This window comes from Cavia porcellus, unplaced genomic scaffold, assembly GCF_034190915.1.
Source record: "Cavia porcellus strain 051 isolate PalLab524CR breed Dunkin Hartley unplaced genomic scaffold, mCavPor4.1 scaffold_21, whole genome shotgun sequence".
Taxonomy (NCBI): Eukaryota; Metazoa; Chordata; class Mammalia; order Rodentia; family Caviidae; genus Cavia; species Cavia porcellus.
The window spans coordinates 5,097,667-5,119,450 of record NW_026947504.1 but is presented as its reverse complement, the minus strand read 5'-3'; the positions used below and the strand labels follow the sequence as shown (position 1 = coordinate 5,119,450).

The 21,784-nt window shown below is 55.7% G+C and overlaps 1 protein-coding gene and 1 long non-coding RNA gene across 4 annotated transcripts; one reads left to right on the top strand and one right to left on the bottom strand.

Moving 5' to 3' along the window:
- Nucleotides 1-394: 394 nt before the first annotated feature.
- On the top strand, nucleotides 395-4,686 carry LOC106025107 (uncharacterized). The gene is made up of 2 exons (XR_001198680.3): nucleotides 395-3,513; nucleotides 3,816-4,686. It is a non-coding gene; the product is annotated as an uncharacterized LOC106025107 (long non-coding RNA).
- Nucleotides 4,687-6,345: 1,659 nt separating this feature from the next.
- Nucleotides 6,346-20,786, bottom strand: Znf496 (zinc finger protein 496). 3 transcript variants are annotated; one of them, XM_063232831.1, is made up of 9 exons: nucleotides 20,648-20,786; nucleotides 19,435-19,550; nucleotides 18,776-19,202; nucleotides 18,296-18,485; nucleotides 15,517-15,578; nucleotides 11,259-11,391; nucleotides 10,742-10,849; nucleotides 10,444-10,539; nucleotides 6,346-8,434 (listed from the first exon to the last, which is right to left on the bottom strand). In XM_063232831.1, exons 3-9 carry the CDS (start codon nucleotides 19,163-19,165, stop codon nucleotides 7,908-7,910), a joined length of 1,506 nt encoding a protein of 501 aa, XP_063088901.1. In that variant the 5' UTR covers nucleotides 19,166-19,202; nucleotides 19,435-19,550; nucleotides 20,648-20,786; the 3' UTR covers nucleotides 6,346-7,907. The 3 variants fall into 3 exon arrangements, with proteins under 3 accessions (XP_063088901.1, XP_063088903.1, XP_063088902.1); XM_063232833.1 differs by having other exon boundaries at nucleotides 18,776-19,155; XM_063232832.1 differs by lacking the exon at nucleotides 20,648-20,786 and having other exon boundaries at nucleotides 18,776-19,155; nucleotides 19,435-20,380.
- Between the last annotated feature and the right edge of the window lie 998 nt (nucleotides 20,787-21,784).

The following is a 21,784-nucleotide window of genomic DNA, read 5'->3' as shown; positions in this document are numbered from 1 at the left end:
TCAGCCCCACTGCCTGGCAACTTGTTTGCCTGGCTGGCCTGGGCCCCTTACCTTCTCGGTGCAGGAACAGCTTTGTTTAGGTAGATTCTTTTGAGCTTTCTGTTCTCAAGGCTGGTCTTGCTTTAGCCCCACATATGTGATCAGTCTCCAGCTTCAGTGGCTTTCTACAGGTAGCAATTTGAATTGTTTAGGAGGCTGTTGCTTCAGCTTCTGATATGTAAATTTTTGTACCCCGGGGACTCATAGCCTCTTTATTTTGAGGATTATACCTAGTGGACATTCCTGGAGCTGACTGGCTCTGCTATCCCACTGTGCCCATATCATTTACAGGGCTCACTGTGTGTGAGGAAACAGGAGACTGTCAGAATGGCCCCACAGATTGCATATCAGTACTTCTGACTTTTCCTGCATTGCTTAGAGCCAGCTGAAGAGAGAATTATCATAGCCAGTACACCAGTATGTGGGAATAAGACTGTGTACACCAGTATGTGGGAATAAGACTTAACAGCTGTTGCAGCAGTTCTGAATTCAGGAGGTGCCCATGTAGTCTTTGTTTTTCTAGAAGCTGGAATTCTTGGAACCACATTGTGGTGATCCACCAATAAAGTAAGAAGGTAATGGTACCTTCTCAGTTCCAGTGGGGAATGGGATAATTTATTAGTTTTGTAAACAATTTATTCTTGGTCTTTCTGATGGGGTAAATTTTTAATGTTTTGGGTGTTGAAAGACATTCACTTTCATTTTTTTTCACTTTGTTTTTAATTTTCCACTCCATTTTTTGTTTGACAGAACTTTATATTTCTGTCTGAGACTATGCATTGGTATAGGACCCTATTTTATCAATAAATATGAATGGTTAAAAGTGGAAAAGAATGTTAGACTTGAAGTAAATCAGTGGGAGAGATACACTGCTAACCACAAGACTTTAAAAGGAGACACGACATTTCAGCAGCAACAAGAATCTAAGAATTACAAATGTGTCTTGTGTTTAAACAGCCTCAAAGTACCAGCAACAGCAGCAGAAAGTGGGCAGCTGACAACCACACAGTGACACTATAGGAGACTGCCTTGTGGGGACCGTGTGGGTCACCAGATGGACAGTAGGGAGGCTGTAGGTCTCCACACAATAGCCAGCACCTGAAATGTTCATGACCCTGTTCCTTGTGAGGGAAAGATGTGCTCACAAGGGTAGGTGGCACAATCGTCACAACAGCATTTCTGATGGGTCTCAGAGGGGACAGCTGGGTGGCCACCCTGCCTTCTGTGGTGGCCTTGAGCTTTGCCTGGACACCTGGTGAACCCTGAAGCAAGGCTGTGGAGAGTAAGGCCTGTCACTAGTCTGTAATGCTGATTTGATGGGGGTTGAAAGGGTGTCAATACCATGCAATACCACCCACCCAAGGCACATTGGGACCACATTGTGGGAGAGAGAGACCCAAGGGAGAGACCTAAGGGGAGCTTCCCATGTGCATCCCTGTGCCTTGGTCTCAGTAATACCGCAGCCCAGGGGCAGTCGTGCGCTTCACCCAGCTGCAACTGTGGGAAGTCGGCCAGCCAGCAGTCCCCAGTCCACAGTATCACAGAGGATCCTGGCCTAGTTTAGGTGCCAAGTTCTGTGGTGCTTTTTAGGCAGAACAGATACTCATGTACAGAAATGGATGCTGCGGTCACAGAAAGTAGAACATGTGGCACTGGCTATGAGATCTACAGGCAGGGCCTCAAGGAGACTACTGTAGCTTAAAGAGCACCCAGACACTAGAGACTCAAGGACAGTGAACAAAATGCCTCTGACACCTGGAGTTGCTTCGTACCCCCACAAGCAGCTGAGAGGGTCGCACCGTCTCATGTTCACAGAGTAAGGGTGCTTGCCTTCCTTGGGTCCACACTGAAACATTCTGGTCACCAGCAAAGAATTTCAGTGTAAGAAATGGCTTTGTGGCCAAGTGCAAAGCCCAAAATATTTTCAGTATTTTAAGGCTTTAGTATGTGACACAGAAGAGTGCCTGCTAATGTCCCCAAGCAGGCCTGCCTGAGGGTGAAGGTCTGTCCCAGAGTGGAGCTTCTTTAGTCTAATTTGTGCATCCTGGCAGAAAGGAAGCTCATTTTGTCTAAAGAAACAACCAAACTGAGTAACTTGTTATGCCAAAAGTATGGGAGGCAAGATAAAGAAAAAATATAAGCACAAGACAGTTAAGCTAGTTATACAGCCAGTTTGTCTTGGTTCATTGAAGGGAAAGTTGTGCTAGTAATTTTCTGGACAAGTGTTTCATATCTATCTTATACCTGAACAACTACTGTCACTATAACAATAAGCAATGTGTTGATTATTGTTACTCTCCTACTACCCTGTTTTGAAACTGTTTTACTGTTACTTTTTTTTTTTTTTTGTACCGAGGATTGAACTCATGACAGGCACTTTTGCCACTGAGTTAAATCCCTGGCTCTTCTTAATTTTTAAAAATAAAAATAAATAAAAAATAGAACAGATCACTGACATTAAGTGGGGAAAACATCATTCACCCTGTGAAGTTCATACACTACAGATAATTTTAGGGCTTAAAAAAATTGATAGGGGTAGTTACAGTTTTTTTTTTTTTTTTTGAGACAGGGTCTTGCCATGTAAATGCAGTCTGGAAGTCACTACATAGCCCAAACTGGGCTTGAACTCACAGTGATCCTCCTGCTACAGTTTCCTGAGTGTGCAGGGATTACAAGTGTGACACCATGCCCTGCAGGGCTATGTATTTTAAAGCAACGTGTATTCTAAATTGACTTCTGTGTTAGAAAAATAACTTTTAAAATACTTTATTTTGACTTAATTGTGGCAAAATGAATACTATTAAGCACAAAGTCAGGATGACAAACATTTGCAGATCTTGTGATCCTGGGCCGGTCACTGTTCCTAGAATTCACTTTTTAAAAATGTTGGCAAATCTTTCCCTCACTCAGCATCAGGACAGAAGGAGCATGAGCGCAGACTCTAGGTGACAGACTTGCCATAACTGAGACACTGAGTAGAAGACACCGCCAGGAAGACCATTACTTCTCCAGCCAGGTGCACCAGGTGACCTTGCCGAGGGCCCCGCCCACCCGCTCAGCTCCATTCTCCTAGCTTTTCCGGAAACGAAGACACCTCCCGACACCGCCCAGTGTGTGGCGGCTCCCGGGTCCAGGGTTACTGAACGCATCCTGCGCCATAAGGCCAGGGCCATGTGGGGCCAGGCTTTCCACCTTTCAAGACTGTTCTGCCCCTGTTCCCTCAGGTGGGGTTTCTGTTCGCGGAGTGCGCTTCCCAAAAGCCGCAGCACCTGCTTAACCGGAAAGACAAGGAGGCCACCATCCCGTGCTCTGATCTCCCAACTCGCTCTTTCTGGAAACCGGGTCTCGGGAAAACTCCGGTGAACTCGAACTGGCGTTGGCAGCAGGCTGGGCAAAAGAAACCCAGTTAAGTACAACCGCCACCCAGGAAGACGTGCGCACGTGTCACTAACGCAGCGGGACTCAACGCCACAGGTGAGGACCAGGAACCTTCCCGTCCCTCACAGTGCTCACAGCACTGCAGAGAGCGAGGCCGAAGGCGCCGTCGGCCAAGCCGGCGACCCGGCTCTAACCTAACCCTGCGGCTCTGGCGCACGCGCAGGCCCCCATTAGGCCCTGCGGCTGCGCGCCACCCCCTGGGAAAGCCACCGTCAGCCCCGTCCCTGCACCCACTCCAATGGCCAGGTTCCAGGCACTGCCCATCCAGGATCTGCGGCAGTCGCTCCCACTCGTGCCCAGGGCGCCTCCCTCCACCCACTACCAACCCTTTGACACAGAGCGGAGCCCCAGAGCTCGGGGAGCAGCCGGCAGAGCGCCTCTTTCCCCTAATTCCGTGGGAAGTCGCGGAAGCGGCGCATGCGCAGAAGCCCTATCCTCAAGGTCCGGTACAGATGACGTAGCTGGAGAGCCTACTTTCCCACGGGACAGGCGGCATCGCGGGACCCGGGAGGCTGCTTCTCCACTTCCGGAAGGGTGGCTCGGCTGCCAGCGTGGCCTGTTCGCTGGTAGTGGTCACTCCTGATCAGTGCCTCATTGGAGGAGTTGGCGTTTTACTAGATGCTGGTTTTACAGTCCAGGACATTGTGGGAATAATGTGAAATTTCGAATGTGGGCATGCAGTGCTTTAACTTTTTAGTTTGGCTAAATGGCATTGCAGTTATTCGATCCATTTGTTTTAGTGCATTTTAAAGCATGAAAAGTCTCTGTTGTATTTAATTCGTTTTATTCTTGAGACAGGGTCTTTGTAGTTCAGGCTGGCCTTGAACTTTCTGTGTAGTCCAGGTTTGCCTCGAACTAGGAGGGATCCTCCTGAGTGCCAGGTTTACAGGTGTGCACCACCACGTCCAGCTCAAAGTCTCTATGATGGTTTGTGTCTGGGTACTCTCCCCTAAAGCCTCATGCAGTCATGGAGGCCACTGAGTCTAGTGTTGGGATTGGTGATGTGAATGCTGCATTCTGCTAGGGGCAGGTGCCAGCATACAGGATAAGGGAGAGAAGGAGATGTGCGTTCCACTTTTGCCCTTTTCACTCATGTTGCTGTGGCCTCCATGAACAGCTCCCTCTCAGCTTCGTCACTGTCTTGGAGCCAGCTGAGTATAGACTGAAACTTCCAAAAACTGTGAGCTAAATAAACATTTTCTTCCTTCATATTGTCAAGTATTTTGTCTCAGTAATGATAGAAAAGTAACCAAAGCATTTAAAATATATTAAGAACCAGGAAAGCAATATTAATTGATACATTAAAAAATGTTCACACCCACTAGAGCATCATCAATGGGCTGAAGCTGTCCTAGTGGGATAAATTTCTCTGGTAAACTCTGAACAAAAACAGTAGGGTTTATTTAATAGGGTAGGTGCACTCCACAGGCCTTGGGCCAATTACACACCAGTCTCTTGATAATTATTTGCCAGGACTCTGAGCTTCACCAAACCATCTGTCTTTCTAATCTTCTGTTGGTTGATTTTTCTTTTGTTGTTAGACCCACACTTTGCTTTTCCTTCCCTAGTTTTGGCTGCAAACTAAACAAGTTCTGTCAGGGGTTTCTCAGAACTGCCACCACTGCTGTTCCTGTGAATACGCCGATGCATTCCTCTAATCCAGCACTTAGGAAGACTGAGACATAAGATTTCAAGTTCAAGCTTTGCTTGGAAAACTTAAACATTGGTGAGATCCTATCTAAAAAAAAAAGTTTGGGGATGTATCTCAGTGTGAAGACTGAATTCAATCCCAAATACCGAAACACAAACATGAGCAAAATCTCCTATAGGTCAGAGGTTTTCACCCCTGGACCACAGTGATACCAGTCTCATTCTGTGGCCTATTAGGAAATGGGGTGGCAGCCAGGAAGTAGTGGTGCACATCTGTAGTCCCAGCGCTCAGGAGGCTGAGGCAGGATTGCTGTGAGTTCGAGGGGGTCAGCCTGGGATACATAGTGAGTTTGAGGCCAGCCTGAACTACATAGACCCTATCTCAAAAAACAAAACAGCCCTCCCCTCCTCACAAAACTGGTGCACAGCAGCCAGGAAGAGAGTTCAGCCTTCCGAGTTTATACCTGCTCCTCACCTCCGATTACCACTGTGGTCTGCTCAGCAGAGGAACCCAGTTCTCAGGCCCAGCTGTGATCCATCTGGGAATGTAATGCCCACTGGAGCATAGCAGACACTAGTTTGCAGACACTGCAAGCAGCTGCAGATCCAGAGAAATGCTGATCCATGGTATAGACTGTGACAGCTTGCAGACCAGATCAGAGCCTTCTAGGCAATGGCAGCAACTTGGCACAGGCCTCCTCTTGGCGAGCAGGTTTATCTGTGAAGGTCATGACCTGGTACGGGCGTGACCACCTCATTTTCCCCCTGGTTTCCAGGATGCCTGGCTCCTCACTGCACTTTCTCAGTCCTTCTGGCTCAGTTGTCAGGCCGTCCCTCCAAAAGGAAGATGAAACAGATGTCACTGGAGAACCTTTTTTTAAAAAATCTTTTTGAGACAGGGTCTCACTGTGCAGTTCAGGCTCCACTTGAGCTCACTTTGTAGCCCAGGCTGGTCCTGAACTCACAGCTATCATCTTGCTTCAGCTTCCTGTGTGCTGGGATTATAGGCATGTGTCGCCACACCCAGCTTGGAGAACCTTTTTGAAAATGGGGAAAACCATGATGACACAGAAGACTAGACTGACAACAGAGAGTGCAGAAGACAAAATAAGAACTCTTGGCCGGGGATTTATCTCGGTGGTATAAGCGCCTGCCTTGCAAGCAGGTAGTCGTGAGTTTGATCCCTGGTACCGATAAAAACGAAAAAGACAAAAAAAAGAACAAAATAAGAACTCTGCTTTAATTCCATGCTGAGTGAAGCAGGTGGCTGGCATTCTCTACTGCTGCTGCCACCAGCCAGCTCACTACCTGAGGTGACTCCCATTTGCAGATTGTTTGCTACTTAATATTTGATGCAGGCTTGTTTTTTTCTTGTATCTGTGTGTGGCAAAGCTGCTCTGTGATTTGTTATGGTGGTACTTTCTTCGTTAGGTTTTAGGATAAGGGTAATACTGGCCTCATTAAATGAGTTGAGCAATATGACTTCCTCTTGGAAATATTTTGTGAGAAGTTGGTATTTGTACACCAGTTGAAGCAGAATCATCTTTAACACTGTGTTACCACAAAAAAAAAGTACAAATCTCAGGCAGGTGTAGTGGTGTACACCTGTAATCCCAGTACACTGGGAGGCTGAGGCAGGAGGATCACAAATTCCAGTCCCACCTGCACAACTTAGCAAGACTGTCACAAAAAACACAGAGGCAGGCCATGGCTCATTGTGAAGGTCCCACTTTCAATCTCTGGTACCCAAACACGAAAACAAAAGGACAGCTTTTATTGGGTAGGGGTAGAAGTCTTGATGTGAAAACCATGTGGGTGACCAGAAGCACCGGGATGTGATGCAGGGCAGTGTCCTAGGGCCACCACCCAAGCCGCGGCTGCTCTGGGTGGGCGCAGGTGCAGTCCCTGAATGTGCTGGCATACAAGTCCGCACTTCTGGAGGCTCAGAACGTGGCTGGATTCGGATGTGGTATGTGGTCACCACGGATGTCAGCAGTGCAGGCGCAGACAGGATGGTGTGGAGCCCAGGACCTGCATCCTTCATGCAGGGACCCTGGATACAGCCACTGGCTGCTGGCAGATGCAGCAGGGGAGGCCAGAGTGGCTTTCACATGCACAGGTGCGACATGCCCCAAACTGAGATGCGCACCTGCACCTCCCCCGCACCTTGCCGTGGACTGAGACCCTGCTGGAGGCCGTGCCACCCTGGGAACAACACGCTGGCATGGGATGCTAGCACCAGCATGGCGCACGCTCCTGGCCGAACCCTGTGTTCTTGGTCAGTGGGCCTCAGGCATCCCTCAGATGACACATCGGCTGCCGACCTCTGTGCTGTGAAGAAAAGCTGGCCGAGATTCAGCCGCTGGGTGTGGTGGTGCAGCCATCCTCCCAGCACTCCACATGAGGCTGAGACAGATGGATCTCATCTGAGCCCAACTAGTGAAATTGTTTCCAGAAAGTGCACCTGTGTGTGTGTGTGTGTGTGTGTGTGTGTGTGTGTGTGGTGGATGTGGCACAGTGAGAAGGTCCTGGTTCAATCCCCAGTGCTGCAAAAAACTAAAACGAAAAGCCAAAACCACAACTGAGCCGTCTTTTATCGCACCAAGGAGCAGCCAAGGCACCAGCCTTTGGACCCCAGGTAAACTGGGCAGGCCATGCTGGTCGGCACCTCCGTGGCGTTCAGGGCAGGCGGGCAGGGTGCTGAGGGCCGGCTGGGAAGCCAGCGCTGCAGACGTGGCTGGTGGTGCCAGTGGGCCTGTGAGCCAGAGCCGGAGCTGCGCTCAGTAGGAGTTAAGTGCCTGCTTGGAGCGGCGCTTCATGTGCAGGCGTTCGTGGCGCAGGAGCCCACAGTTCTGCCCGAAGCTCTTGGCACAGTAGCGGCAGCGCAGTGTGCGGTCCTGCGGGAGGTTGCGGTGGCGGGCGCCAGGCCTGTCTCCGTGCCCGCTGTCCTTGGTGTCCCCGGGGTCCTGGGTGTCCCTGTCCCCTGGATGCAGGTGCGCGCGGCGATGCGCTAGCAGGTGTGACGCCAGCCGGAAGCTGCGCCCACAGGCACCACAGCGGTGAGGCCGAGGAGCCTCGTGCGTCCCGCGGTGCCCAGTCGTGCTGTCGCTATCTCCGCTGCGCAGGTGACGCACGAAGTTGACACGCCAGCGGAAGGCCTTGCCACAGCGCGGGCACACGTACGCCTTAGCCTGGGCCCCCCGAGAGGCTGTGCTGTGCTCCTCCTCGTCGCCAGAGCCTGACAGCACGATCTCAATGGTGACCTCCTCCTCTAGGCTGTCCTCCAGGGGTGCAGGACTAGGCGCGGCTGCAGAGACCGGGTATGGTGTCAGGGGTGCCAGGGACGCCGCTTTGCGCGGTACCCACGGCCAAGGCCCCAGGGCCAGTATCTTTCAGCCCCCCCCCCCAGTAATGCCAGCCAGTCCCCACCGTGTCGGCTGTGCATGTCCCAACCAGGGAAGAGCCCCAGCAACCCTGGCTGCAGAGGCACAGCGGGCTCCAGACAGGCAGCCCTCCCTCAACCCACGCGGCCTTGCCACACACACCAAGGTGACTGAGGGGCTGACACAGGTACAGGCTCTGCAGTTGTGCCCCGCGTCCCCTCATCAGTCACCACACACTTGGAGTCGCTCAGCCCTGGATCTGCTGACCCTGTGCAAAGGTTCTTACTCCACTACCTGGCGCCCTCCACGGGACTTTGGGTGAGAGCTCCTGGACAGGGCAGGAGGCATGGAGCTGGGCCTCGAAGTGGGGAGAAGGCCAACAGGTGTGCATGGAGGGCCTTAGGGTTCCCGTCGGCAGCAGCAGGCTTGGTTTTCACTAGAGGTGGATCTCGCAGGCGGATGGACCGGCTGCAGGCCAGGATGGCACAGGACTCACTCAGTGCCAGGCCTCACACTTCAGAATGTGACCAGTGTCTGCAGAAGGGTCCCTGAGGGGTCTGACAGTGTCATTTGTGTCCTCCTAAGGACAGCAAGGACTGTGGGGTGCACACGTGGTCCCCTCGAGGCCCTCACCAATGCCTGCACCATGGATGTGTGGCGTCTTGCACAGAGCACACTGGGGTCTGGTCACAGGGACCAGCATATGATGCAATCAGGCAAGGTGCGGGGACCCTGAGAACCCGCTGCCCTGGACTCTGCTCGGGCTGGTGACCCCAAGTGTGCGCACAGTGAGGGCTCTGCCTGGCTCCTCTTCCTGCAGCTTAGAGAGGTGTGGGGGAGAAAGGCTGAGTGCCAAGCTGTCACACAAAGGGAATGGGACTCAGAGATCACTGTCCTTGCCATGTCAGCCTCTCGACGCTGTGAGGGAACCCAAGGGGCGACTCCGGCTGAAGGGAAGAGGCTGTTGCAGCATGCAGCAAGGTCACCCTCTGGCAGGCAGCAGCGGCAGGAAAGATCACACTGCCAGACAGGAAGTGGAGAGCAGCCTTTGACCTCCAGTGAACCCAGTCCTCTCTTGAGCTCACATCTACAGGGTCCTGCACCCACATCACCAGGCTGGGGCCACAGCACTGTCCACACGGGGGAGAGAAGCACTGCCAGACAGTGTCCTGGGGCCTAGGAGGGCAGAGGATGGGGACCTGGGGCTGAGGCAGCAATGGAGTAGCTCATATGCAGTAAGGCAGGGCATCTAGCCTGGTCCCTGCCCCCGAGGCTGAGGGTGCTGCAGGGACATGAGAGGTGCCCCTGGGTGATGGTCCTGTCCCACAGGGGCGAGGTGGGCTCTGCCATGGAGTGCTCTGGTGGGTCGCCCAGTCTCTCCCACAATGCCTGGGCCTTCTGATGACCCCTGACTTTGCACCAGAATCTGGAGCCAAGCCAGCTTCTCGCACAGATGCCAAGAGCCCCATCTAGGCTGCAGGGGACCCACTTTACGTCAGAGGTGGCCGACGGGAAGCCCAGGCCTCCTGGCCTTGGACACCTCTGTGACACACATGCTTTGCTCAGGTTCCGGCGGTCTAATCTGGTGTGTGGTAGAACCTGGCTTGGTACTGAGAGTGCCTTGACTTGGGGGTGCTAAATCCACCATGCTTTGGTCTCTGCCTTGGAGGACGACTTGATCAGACGACTCAGCCCACACCATGGCCATCCCTCCCGGACAGCAGTGTGGCCTGCACTCACCATGCTCCTGGTGGGGCTGCAGCAGCGTCCTTCCTCGCCCTCCTAGGACGAGCAGGAAGCGGATGGCCTGACCTGGATGACCGCGCTCGGCTCCACTGACATACACACGTGTGCACACAAACGCACACCACATACACACCTGTCCACGACCACACATGCTGCTGCACTCTGGTATCCCAGCCAGCACCCTCACCTGGGCAGCTGCTCTGCTGGAACACAGCTAAAGGGCAGGCCTGGACCTCGGGCACCTGCAGCTCCTCCGCCGGGAACGGCTGCACACCGGGGAAGTCTTCCCAAGAAGAAGAGGACAGGGCGTCGTATTCGAGGGGCAGAGGACCTGCCATGGGGCGGCAGGAGGGCCCCCCCCGCCCCGGTCTCCGTCGCCCTAATGGGCCAGGAGCAGGGAGCAGGCTGCTCCTGGATGAGGTGAGCCATGGACTCCGGGACAGCGTGAGAGCAGGGCAGCTTCCCCCTTGGGGTTCCCCACTCACCCATGGAGGGGGCCTGGAGCGTTTCCCTGTCCTGCAGCTCAGGCAGCTCTGGGACCCGGGGCTCGCTGTCCTCTCCCAGTGAGAGGTCTGCCTGGACTTCGGGATCGTCTGCACAGAGAAGGAGGAACAGGTCTGTTCAGCGGTGGGCTCTAAGGACAGGGACAGCAACCATAGGGACAGGGACAGGGCCACACTTGGCACTATGGCAAGCATGGGGCCCTAAGGAAAAGTCAGGCCAGCAGGAAGGCTTGGGACATGGCTGAGGGACAGGGCGGTGCTCGGGTGGAGGCGAGGGGCAGGGCATGGCTGGGGGCTTGGGTGGAGTCGAGGGCCTGGCAGAGGCCAAGTCCAAGGTGTCCCCTAGGGCTGGGAGAAGAGGCACAACCAGCTCCACCACTCTGGTTAGGGGAGCCACTTTCCCTATGCAGAAGCAGCGGGCCGCATCCTGGTGAGCGAGGCAAGGGCTCGGTGCTGTTCTCCGGGCACCGCAGCGGTGCGGGGCCTTGCGGGGCCTTACCCGGGGGCACCGAGACCCCGCAGTCCTCGCCAATGATGAACTCTCCGTAGAAGCCGGTCTGCGCGGGGTCCAGGAGGGACCAGTCCTCCTCAGAGAAGCATAGGATCATGTCCTTAAACGGGGACGCGCGGGTCTGCAAGCACAGGGCACAGGCTGGCGCTCGGGCGGGCAGCTGGGCCCAGACTCCGCGCGGCTGGGTGGGCAGAGCGGGCTCCACCGGCCAGGATTCCAGCCCTGGGGACGGAGCTCGGCACCCACGCAGCCCCCACGGCCTCACGAGAAAGGCGCCCCTTACCCAGGCAGGACAAACCATAGGGCCAACACGAACACAGGCGCCCCAGACTCCTTCGAGCTGAAAATGCACAGCACTCTTGAACGTGGGTGGTGGGGAGCAGACGGCAGGGGGTGCCGGGGCACAGAGTGCGCACCCAGGATGCCCCGGCGGCTCCGCTGCCTACCACCCCACACAACAGAGCAAAGGCCCCCAGTTGGGGTTGGACACCCAGAGCTCCGCGAGGCCAGCGCCCCCACCCCCACTAATCCAACGGGCAACGCCACAGCAGAATCCAGCAGATTCGCCTCCTGAAAACTAAAGGCAAAAAAACCATCTGAAAAGCAGCACAGGAAAATGACTCCTTTCCTAAGGAGGACGAAGTGAATGGACGCAACGTTCCCACCAGAAGCCACAGAGACCAGGCAGAAATGGCACAAGAGACCAGTGTGCTAGTGCGCAACAGTGATCCCAGTACTTGGAAGGCTGAGGCAGGAGGACTGCCGTGAAGTTTGTGGGCAGCCTGGGCTCCACTGTGGGTTCAAGGCTAGCGTGAACTACATATTGAGACTGTGTCTCAAAAACCAACCAACGGTAAAAAAAGATGTATTTTTATACAATAGAGTACTACTCAGCCATAACAAAGGGTAAACTAGAGACTTTGATAAGTAAGTGGATGCAATTTGAGACCATACTCATAAGTGAAATAAATCACACACCTGTGTAAACATCATATTGACTCACTAGTGTGAGAAGCTGAAAGAAACATAGGTATATGTATATAAAAATAGTTAAGATAGTTATATTGCTGATTCCTCTGAGTTCACTGAAGATAAAGATCTGTGCTGGTGGTGTTTGGACACTGAATGCAGACGGCCTGTGCTATGGGTGTGTGATTTGGGGTGACAATGAGCAATGTGTGTACCACTGTTGCCCTGATTGATGTGTTTTGAAATTTTTTTCTCTTCTCTTTGAAATGAAATGGATTAAAAAAACAAACAAAAAAAACCTATAAAAACCAACCAAACAAACAGAAAAAGGAAAAAGAAAGTAAATGATAGTTTGGAGAACTGTCAGCTCAGACCCTGGGTCTGCTTGAACTGTCCTTCAGGAGAGAGGGGGTAAGTGGGACACCCTCAGAGGAAGAGAAGCAAGTCTGTCTGTCTCCAGCAGAAAAGACAATGGGAGAACGCTGGGAGCCAGGCAGGATCACATAGCTCCAGCTGCTCAGGAGGTTCGACGGCAGTTCAATGAGACCCTGTGTCAACATTTAAATTTTAAAAATCTGTGGAGAGGACTGGGCTGGGTTCAGTCCTCAGCACTGCAGACAAAGCAAAACAAGCAAGCCCCAAACTCCACCCCTCAGTACACCCATCTGTTATCCAAAAGAACCTCACTTCAGGAAGTCAGACATACGTGTACATATTGCATGTTCAGGTACAAATTTCCTACGTGATCATTATGTACAACTAAAATTTTCCAACAAACAAAAAAGAACCTCACTTCAAGTATAAGCATGCACTAAGTTACACATATTGTGAAACCTTTTTTTGGGTGAAATCCTTAAAAGAACTTGGATTGGCACAGGGCGTGTGTCACCATGAAGGGGTCTGTTGGGAGGACAGATGCCCAAGCCGCTCAGTGCATGTGCCAAAGCACAGTGAGCTGAGAAGAAACAAACCATGACTTGGAGCTGGGGACTCCACGCTCACACAACTGGAGAGACAGCACGCCAGTGAGGCATGCCAGGAGGAGCCCCCTGCCAGACAGGGCCAGCGCTGGGAATTGACAGCCCTAAAATACTCACTTTAGGGAAGGAGGGGGTCTGCGCTCAATACACTCCCAACCCAAGAACCTAAAAGAGAAGAGCACAATAAACCCAAAGCTGCAGAACACAGACACCAGGGAAAGGGTAGAAATCAATGCAACTGGGACACACAATAACCTGTAGTAACACTGACAAATAGGAGTGAGAAAGCACCAATGTCCCACCTTCGGGATAAATCTGGGACCACCCCTTAGACTCTGCACATGCAAGGAGGATCAGAGAGCATCACTGCAGATGACGACACACATGCATTTACCAGTGGATAGGAAACCAGGTGACTGTAAAACCCTCCCACCTGTGAGGAAACCACAATCTAACCCTCAACCCTGGCCGCAGTCACATCACAGAGTTGCAGCCCAGCCGGCAGCAATTCCGCACAGCCCTGGCCAGCGAGCAAGGGGACAGGAAACTCCAGGCTGCCTTAGGAAGCCTGAGCTGCTGATCCCAAACCAGACTGTAAACCACAGGACGGTGACCCTGGAGACAGACAGACACCCACCCCTAACAAGGCTTCCACCAAGGACCCAGCAGCGCAGGAGTTGGGGAGAGCAGGAAAGGCCCACTCGGGAGGCTGGACACTCACACACAGACACCCAGGGAGGGGCTTCTCCCACTCCAGGAAGAGAATGAGAAAACAGCAGGGTTCTCAGTGGCACGACCTGAACGCTTTCCCCAAAGCCAAGGGGCAGAGCACAGACCTCTCTCACACCGCCATGTGGTTGGGGTGTTCTGGCTGGGAAATGAGGCAAGACAGGAGGAAGGACATGGCAGAGAACAAACAGCCTTGTCAGCCGCAGAGGATGTGTCCATGTCCCAAAACAAAGCAAGACAGAAACTCAGAGGGCTCTGCTCACAACAGTCCCATGTGAACTTACAAGTGAATTCAGAAAGGAAAGAAAAAATTTGAAACAAACAAGAACCAGCCAGGCCTGGGTGCCCACGCCTGTAACCCCAGCACCTGGGAGGCTGAGGTAGGAGAATCACTTTGAGTTTGAGGCCAGCCTAGGATCCATAGTAGGCTCAAGGCCAGTCTGAACTACATGCAAGACTGTCTAAAAAAACCCAAACCAAACAAAACCCACTTTAACTTTTATATGTTAAAAACAAGGCCAGGGGCTGGGGATTTAGCTCAGTGGCATAAGAGCCTGCCTTGCAAGCAGGCAGTCATGAGTTCGATCCCTGGTACCGATAAAAAAAAAAAAAAATTAAAAAAAAATAACAGGCTAGAGATATGGCTCTATGGCCCACTGCCTGCCTGGCAAGCTCAATGTCTTGAGCTCAATTCCCAATACAAACAAAAAGGCTAGGGTGCTAGCTCAGCGGCAGAGAGCTACAGCCCAGCATGAGCAAGGCCCAGGTCTAACTTTCAGGACCCCCAAAATAAGTAAATAAACAAACACAGCAAGTGAGCTAAAGCAATACTGAAGAACAGTAAAGGGCAAGAATTGCTCTGCTTCATTTCCTCTGATTTCTGTTCCGGCAATGGCTTCCTGTGACATATGAGGGGTCTCACTAAGCCACTAACTCACCCAGGCTGGGCTCCACATTGTGGTCCGCCAGCCTCAGCCTCCCAGAGTGCTGAGTTACAGATGTGCACTGCCATGCCAGCACAAGACAGATTGATTTACCACGTATTTTATTTTTTCCCACATAGTTTACTACTGATAAAAAATTCAAGGGGCATCTGCATTGTTTCTTACCCGAGTGTGTGTTTATCAACCGTTACCTAAGAATGACAAGTTTAACAGTGTGCTCAGTGCCTGAGGGGTGTGAGCACCCAGCAGACTTCTGGGAAGTCTCCTTATGCAAAGCACTCCACCTCTGCAGACCCAAGGAGCCCCTGACCATGCCAGCCCCTCCTGTGGTACGGGAGGAGAAGGGAGGGGCAGGGGAGGGAAGAAAAGGGGCAGGTACCATGCCCACGCTCGATGTGCTGCTGCCTGCCAGCTGGGAGTGAGCAGCTCGGGCAGTAGAAGCCTGTGACAGTGAGTGCCACATGCCGAGGAGCTCTGAGATCTAGGCCACGTCATGGAGCCATGGCACCGGCCCCAGACCCATACCAGTGGTCTGGGGCCGCCTCCCCCTTCCAAGTTGGTCCTCAGCACAGCCCCCTCACAGCCCTGCAATTCTGTCACCCAGGGCACCTGAGGGACACTCACCTCGGGCAGCGGGAAGGTGGCCACCTGCTGTGCATTCTCCAGAAGGCACGTGTCCTGCGAAGCTGTAAGAGACAGACGTGCGCACCTGAACATCCAGCCAGTAGGGAACGTTGGGAGCCCCACCTCAGCCCCACCTGCATGCAGGAGGCCGAGGCAGGCAAACTCGCTGGAGCTCGGGGCTTTGAGCACAGCCAAACCCCTGTCAAAAAAAGCAAACAAACTGGGCATGGCACGCACACCTGTGATCCCAGCGCTCTGGAGGCCGAGGCAGGAGTCCTGTGAGTTCAAGGCCAGCCTGGACTACATAATGAGACCCTATCTCAACAAACACATAACAAAAAAGAAAGCAAGGGAAAAACAAAAGCAAAGCACACAACTGAGCCTGCTGGCAGTGGGACTCACTATGGAGTGGATTTACTTTCAGGTGTAAACTCCCCGGCCAGTCAGGAAAGGGCAAGGAGGCTTATCCACGCATGGGCAAGGGCAGGAGGGGAGCCAGGCGCCCCTCCCCCAGGTCCAGAATGCAGCATGGGGCTCCCTATGTGTGCCCATGAGGGCCAGCAGCGCCTCTGTGTTAGTCACACAGAAAGCCACTCTCGGGGACACAGCCCTGTTCCCAGCGGCCACCAACCAACCTAAGTGTGCACTGCGAGGAAGAAGAACGTGTAGCACCTGCACTAGGTGGAATACTACTCAGCCTGCAACAAGGTCACTCTTGTGCCAAGGCACAGAGACAAGCACTTCAGGACTTTGCTCCCAAACAGGACCTGGAGTCCATCGAGGATCAGGAGCTGTGAAGGCAGCTGCTGGAGTCTGAGGGGGTAACTCTGAGCGCCCTGCGTGGCCCACATCAGGTCGTGTCCCACAGCAGGTCGACAGCCTGCTACCGTGTAGGCAGCTGCTGAGAGCAAAGTGAGTTTTTGCCGCAGATTCGAGTAAGGGAAGCACAGTAATGGGACTCACCTTGCTGCCTGCCAAAGGACCACACTAGTCGTGCATCTGAAACACACGCACCTTCCACATGCCCAGTTAGAAAATGAGATGGGGCTGGGGTGGAGCCTCTGCCGAGCCGGCATCTCAGAGGCCCGAGTTCGGCTCAGTGTGCAGGGTCGCCACACTCACAGCCCTTGGGTCCACTGGACAGGGCGGAAGGGCACAGCACACTCTCTCTCTGGAAGCACTCGTCCTGTCCCCTGGAACAGGGGACCCAACCCAACGGCTCCAAGGATGTACAGCTGCCTGCCGGAACCTTCAGGGTCCTATTCAGCTGGCAGGCTGCCCGCCCCATAAGAAACTCGCACTGCCCCACGTGTGGACACTCCCTGCTCACACAAACTGGATGCTGCCCTGAGCCCTCAGTGCCGGTCCGGGGTCGCTGTGGTGCCCGGTCCCCTCCCACGCATGCCGTGCCACCCAGCCCACACAGCCCTGCTGCCTCGGGTGAAGTTCTCAAGGCCCTGCTCGGCCTCTCAAAGCACGCCTGCCCTGAATACTGTCGAGGCCGGGTGGTGCCCTGCACTCTGGGAGGATAAGGCAGGAGGATGGCAGGTTTGGGCCCTGCCTGGACAGCAGCGCAAGGTGCTACTCACAGTGCAATAGAGGTGCAAAGCATAGCTACCAGTGGAAACACAGCTCACTGAGAGGCCTGGGGCCCACCGCCAGCACCACAAGCACATAAAAACAAAATTAAAAAAGGAAGCGGCCAGGCCACCTGAGCTTGCTGGCAGGCTTAAGCTCGTAAACTGGAGGGACTTTGCCATGGTCTGTGTCTCCACAGTGAACGCCCTGTCCTGACTTCTGAGGAGAGGACACAGGCACTGGACGTGAGGGGCTGGTCTGGTGGCGCACGCAGGGAAACCAGGCAGGCTTTCCTCCCTTCCCAAACTTTTTCACGCACTGTGCACAGACTTCTGCCCACACCAGGGCCGCCTGGTTCCTCAGAGGCGCATTCTCTACTCTCGAGTTGGGGTAGGAGGCTGCAGTTGCCGGTCTGGACCAGGGGCAGGACCTGCCAAGGACCTCAGAGGACCCAGGTGCCCCCCCCCCCCTTCACTGGCCCAGATTCCGACAACGAACACTCCACACCCCTTCCCGTAGCCTCCAGCAACCTGAGCTGAGTCACAGCTGGAGCCACTTGTGCCCTGAATGCAAATATCCTGCCCTCCACACCTTTGAGCACTCCAGGTCAGCCCTGGATACAAAGGGAGAAGCAGCTTCCAGAGATCTGGAAAGCACAGTTACTGTCTCCATTAGGTTGAGAACTCACAGATCTCACTAAATTGGCCTAGATGGGCTCGAAGTCATGATCCTCTTGCCTCCGTCTCCCAAGGTGCTGGGATTTCAGGCCTGAGCCGCCAGGCCACGCTGGTTTAGGGAGTTTAAAAGCCAGTCCTAAGTCATCCCTACCAAACTCAAGGTCAGGCTCATCTGATGATGAAGCCAGTGGCCTGATACGCTTTGTGTGGATGTTCAAACCACATCTGGGTCCACCTGGCCAGGACCTCACTGTGCCTGCACAGCACAGATCTGAGGGTCTAAGGGAACAGGGACTGCTCTGGCTCAGCAAGGACCCAGGTGCTGGTTGATGCTGCCCTGGACCTGAGGATACAGGCACACCCACATCCCCAAATCCCCTCAGGGTGTCAGAGGGGAGGGGCAGGAAACAAACCCAGCTCATCAGGGATAGAAGCAAATGCTAATGAAGCCACCAGCATATCACAGACCCGCCCAGCCTGCAGGCCAGCGCCCCCTCCCACTCTGTCCCAGGCCCTTGCAATACCTGGGCCCTCGAAGAGCTGGCTGGGAGACCGGCTGAGGAGGCCCAGGCCAGGTGCCAGGGCCACAGGCTGGGCATCCGGGCTCTTCACAGGGTCGCTGAGGACATCCAAGGGCAGGCAGTCCTGCTCCTGGCCCAGGTCATGAGGCCCATCCCCGTCGTCAATCACCACGGGGTCCTCACAGTGCTTGCGCTGCAGTCCCCACGGAGAGAGTGGTTCAGGCTACAGGGGACCCCAGGCAGGGCCAGGCCTGTGGGCCACCCTGGCTGTCTAGACTCTGGATAGGGCTATCCGAGGGGCCACACACCACACCCAAGCTACACCCTTTAGGGAGTGGAACTGGCTCCCCCAAGAAACCAAACTCTAGTTGGGCATAATCAAGGTTAGGCAGCTCAAGGTGCAGGTCACATCTCGGCCATGCGAGGGACTGCAGGACGTAGGAGCTTGCTGTCCCTCTCCGACCTCCCTCTGACCCTGCTCACCCACTGCCATGGCCTCCCTGGCTCGCGCTCCAGCGCCTCAACAGCGGCCACAGCCTGCTCGCCATTCTCGGGCTCCTGGGCGCGCACCCAGGCCTGCACCTCTCGTGGCAGGATGGCCAGGAACTGCTCCAGCACCAGCAGCTCCAGGATCTGCTCCTTAGTGTGGCGCTCCAGCCGTAGCCACCCACGGCACAGGTCCCACAGTCGGCGCAGCGCCTCCCGGGGGCCAGCTGCCTCTTGGTAGCGGAAGCGGCGGAACAGGCGACGCGAGGACTCAGGGCTGGGGGGCTCTCCCGGTGCACCAGCCTTCTCTTCGGGGGGGCTCCTCATCTTCCGGGGCTCCTCACTCTCCTGGGGGGCCAGCATGCGGGGGCACAGGGCTGTGGGCATGATGGGGTTTGATGGGGGTCAGCGGCAGGAGACGACCCTATTTCCAAACAGAAATCACTGGCTTCAACGCTGTGCGCTCCTGCAGGTGCTTCTGGGCAGTGCCGAGTGCCGGCCTGAGTGTTGAGGTTCAGGTCAGCAGTGTGGTGTGGGTGGCCCTCGCATGTGTGGACAGACATAACTCACGAGCCCTCCCGCTGGGGCACTCCTGCAGCCTCCCCTGGTCTGCGGTGTCCCCGCACGTAGGGAGAGGCAGCTGAGGCTCATGGTACCTGTGGGGGCCAGGGCCTCGGGAGACCCCAGACGGGTTGATGCGCTGGGCAGGCCACGGTCCTCCGGCTTCCAAGCTGATGTCCCTGCCCCGGTGCTGAAACCTTTATCAAATTAGCTGGAAGAGCATGGACAGGTGCATGGGGAGAGTCACACAGCGAGAAAGGGACAGACCCAGCTGGTGGCACAGGAGGGGTTGGGACTGTCTCAAGATAGCTGCACCCAGGTTACCAAGTAGAAACCAAAGCACACTGGTTACCAAGTAGAAACCAAACCGCCGGTGCCTCCAGAGAAGCCCAACTCCGTTGAATCGCTGAGAAAAAATCCTCATCATGCCTTTATTTTCATACTTTGCAGTACTGGGGATTGAACCCAGGACTTCAAACCGAGCTACAAACCTAGACTCCAATTTTCACTAGACCGTCTTGCTAGGTCACTGAGTTGCCCAGGCTGTGCCCAAACTCGCAATCTTCCTGTCTCAGCCTCCCAGAGTGCTGGCTGGGATGTCAGCGCGCCACTACCCCAGGCTATCGCACGTTTATAAATAACCTTGACCTTTAACCCGGTTTCCAGCAATCACACTATGCAGCCCTGCTCTGTCAGAAGAGGGCCACTCGGCGTCCCCGGACACCACAACCGGGACACCACAGCCGTTCAAGCGGTTGGCAGGCACCCAGCAACGCCCCTGGGGCTGCGTTCGGCAACCCACACTCAGGCCGCCGGGCGTTGCAGGGCCGCGGGCTCGGAGCCCCGCGCGCCGCCTGCCTGGACAGGTTCCAGCGGCAGCGCGGGAAACGCGGGAAGGCGGTGCAGGCCTCCTCCGCTCTGCAGGAAAAGTTGCAAAGCGGCCGCAGGCGGCAGGACCCCGGCGGGGAGCGCTCGGCGTCCGCGTGAGCCGGAGCGCGGGGTCTGCCGGCGGCGTCGCCCCTGACAGCTAGCCCGGGCCTGGGGCTCGCGCTACGCGGCCGGGACCGCGTCGGTCTCCCCGCCGCGCGATCGCGGCGTTGCCGGTCCCGGCCTGCGCCGAGCGGGCGCCCGGGGCGGGGCTTCCCGGGCTCCGGAGGAGGGGCGCGCGACGGGGTCGGTCGGCGGCTCCCGCTCTCCGCGAGCGGCCCGCGCCGCCGCTGCTCGTCCTCCCGCGCGGCGGAGAGCGGGACTCGGGACAGCGGGGTAGGGGCGCCTGGGACTCGCGCTGCGGGCTGGGCGGCCACTCACCCTCACCGCGGGCGCCTCAGGGCGCCAGGCCGGACCGCGCGAGACGGAGCGGAGCGGCGAGGAGGAACGGCGCCCGCGCCCCCCGGGACACTTCCTGCTCCGCTCTAGGACCGCGGAGGTCTCCGCATCTCAGTGGTTCGCGCCGCCGGCCGCCGAGCCGGCGACACCCGACACCGACCCCGCGTCCGCCCCGCCCCCGGGCCTGCGCGCTCGCTCGCGGGCTCTGTGCCGGGAAGGGGTGGGAGGGGGCAGCCTGGCTCTGGAACGGCGCCGTGCCCTCCGCCGCAGGTCTCGGTCGGGTCGGGGCGCGCGGCCGAGCATGTCCCGAGACGGCGAAGAGGGCACGGGTGTGGCACGGGCAGGGCCACCGACGGGCACCCGTCTGTTGGAGTCGCAGCGTGGGTTCACCTCTCGGCCCTGCCACATCTGGTCCCAGGCGAACAGCAACCTCTGACCTCAGAGTCGTCACCCTCATAAGTAGGATCGTGCAGTCACTCAGCAAACACGCACAGGGCAAGCCCTAGGCACTCCTGGGAGCTTCATCTCTCGGTGGACACATCTGGCTGTAGAGAGAGGGCATGTTGTTAGAGCCGGATCCTGGCCAAAGGGAGATGGATGAGTGTGCAGGGCAGGCTGAGTAGCGGAGCTGGAGGGACCCTGGAGGCTGCAGGGCCTGTATGGAGGCTGGGCTTAAGGGTCCGGTGACTGCACGCCCTTAAGTCACCGACTTGGCTGGGAGGGAGCACAGAACCTAGAACGCATTGGAAACCCCGAGATGGGGCCGGGGGTACCATGAGCAAGGCCTGTCGATAGTGCCAAGAAGACACCCAGTCAAGGGGCACCCATCCACCCAGCCGCGGAGGGACAGGGGGAAGAGTGGGAAGGACCAGGAGGCCTCTGAGATTGGCCACGGGCTTCCTAGTCCCAGCGGGATGGTCCCTGCATGCAGCAATCACCGTGTGGCTTTGTGGGGCAGTGCATGCACAGGCCCTGACTTCCCGGCCTCCTTTTTTCTGCTTCACATGATGTCCCCTGCCTGCCCCAGCCCTTTTCTGACTCACGCTGGACCCCTTCTTCCGCAGCTGAGCTTCGGGTCCCCCCTCCCCCCGCTGGTATCCCCAGCTCTTCCCTGGGTCC

What these genes read in the sequence shown, in the direction of transcription:
- Znf496 (XM_063232831.1), bottom strand. Translation starts at nt 19,165, where the DNA reads ATGCCCACAGCCCTGTGCCCCCGCATGCTGGCCCCCCAGGAGAGTGAG. An exon ending in CCACCTTCCCGCTGCCCGAG is followed by an intron (nt 11,392 to 15,516) that starts GTGAGTGTCCCT and finishes CTGTGCTTGCAG; the next exon opens with ACCCGCGCGTCCCCGTTTAA. An exon ending in GCTCCAGGCCCCCTCCATGG is followed by an intron (nt 10,540 to 10,741) that starts GTGAGTGGGGAA and finishes CTTCTTGGGAAG; the next exon opens with ACTTCCCCGGTGTGCAGCCG.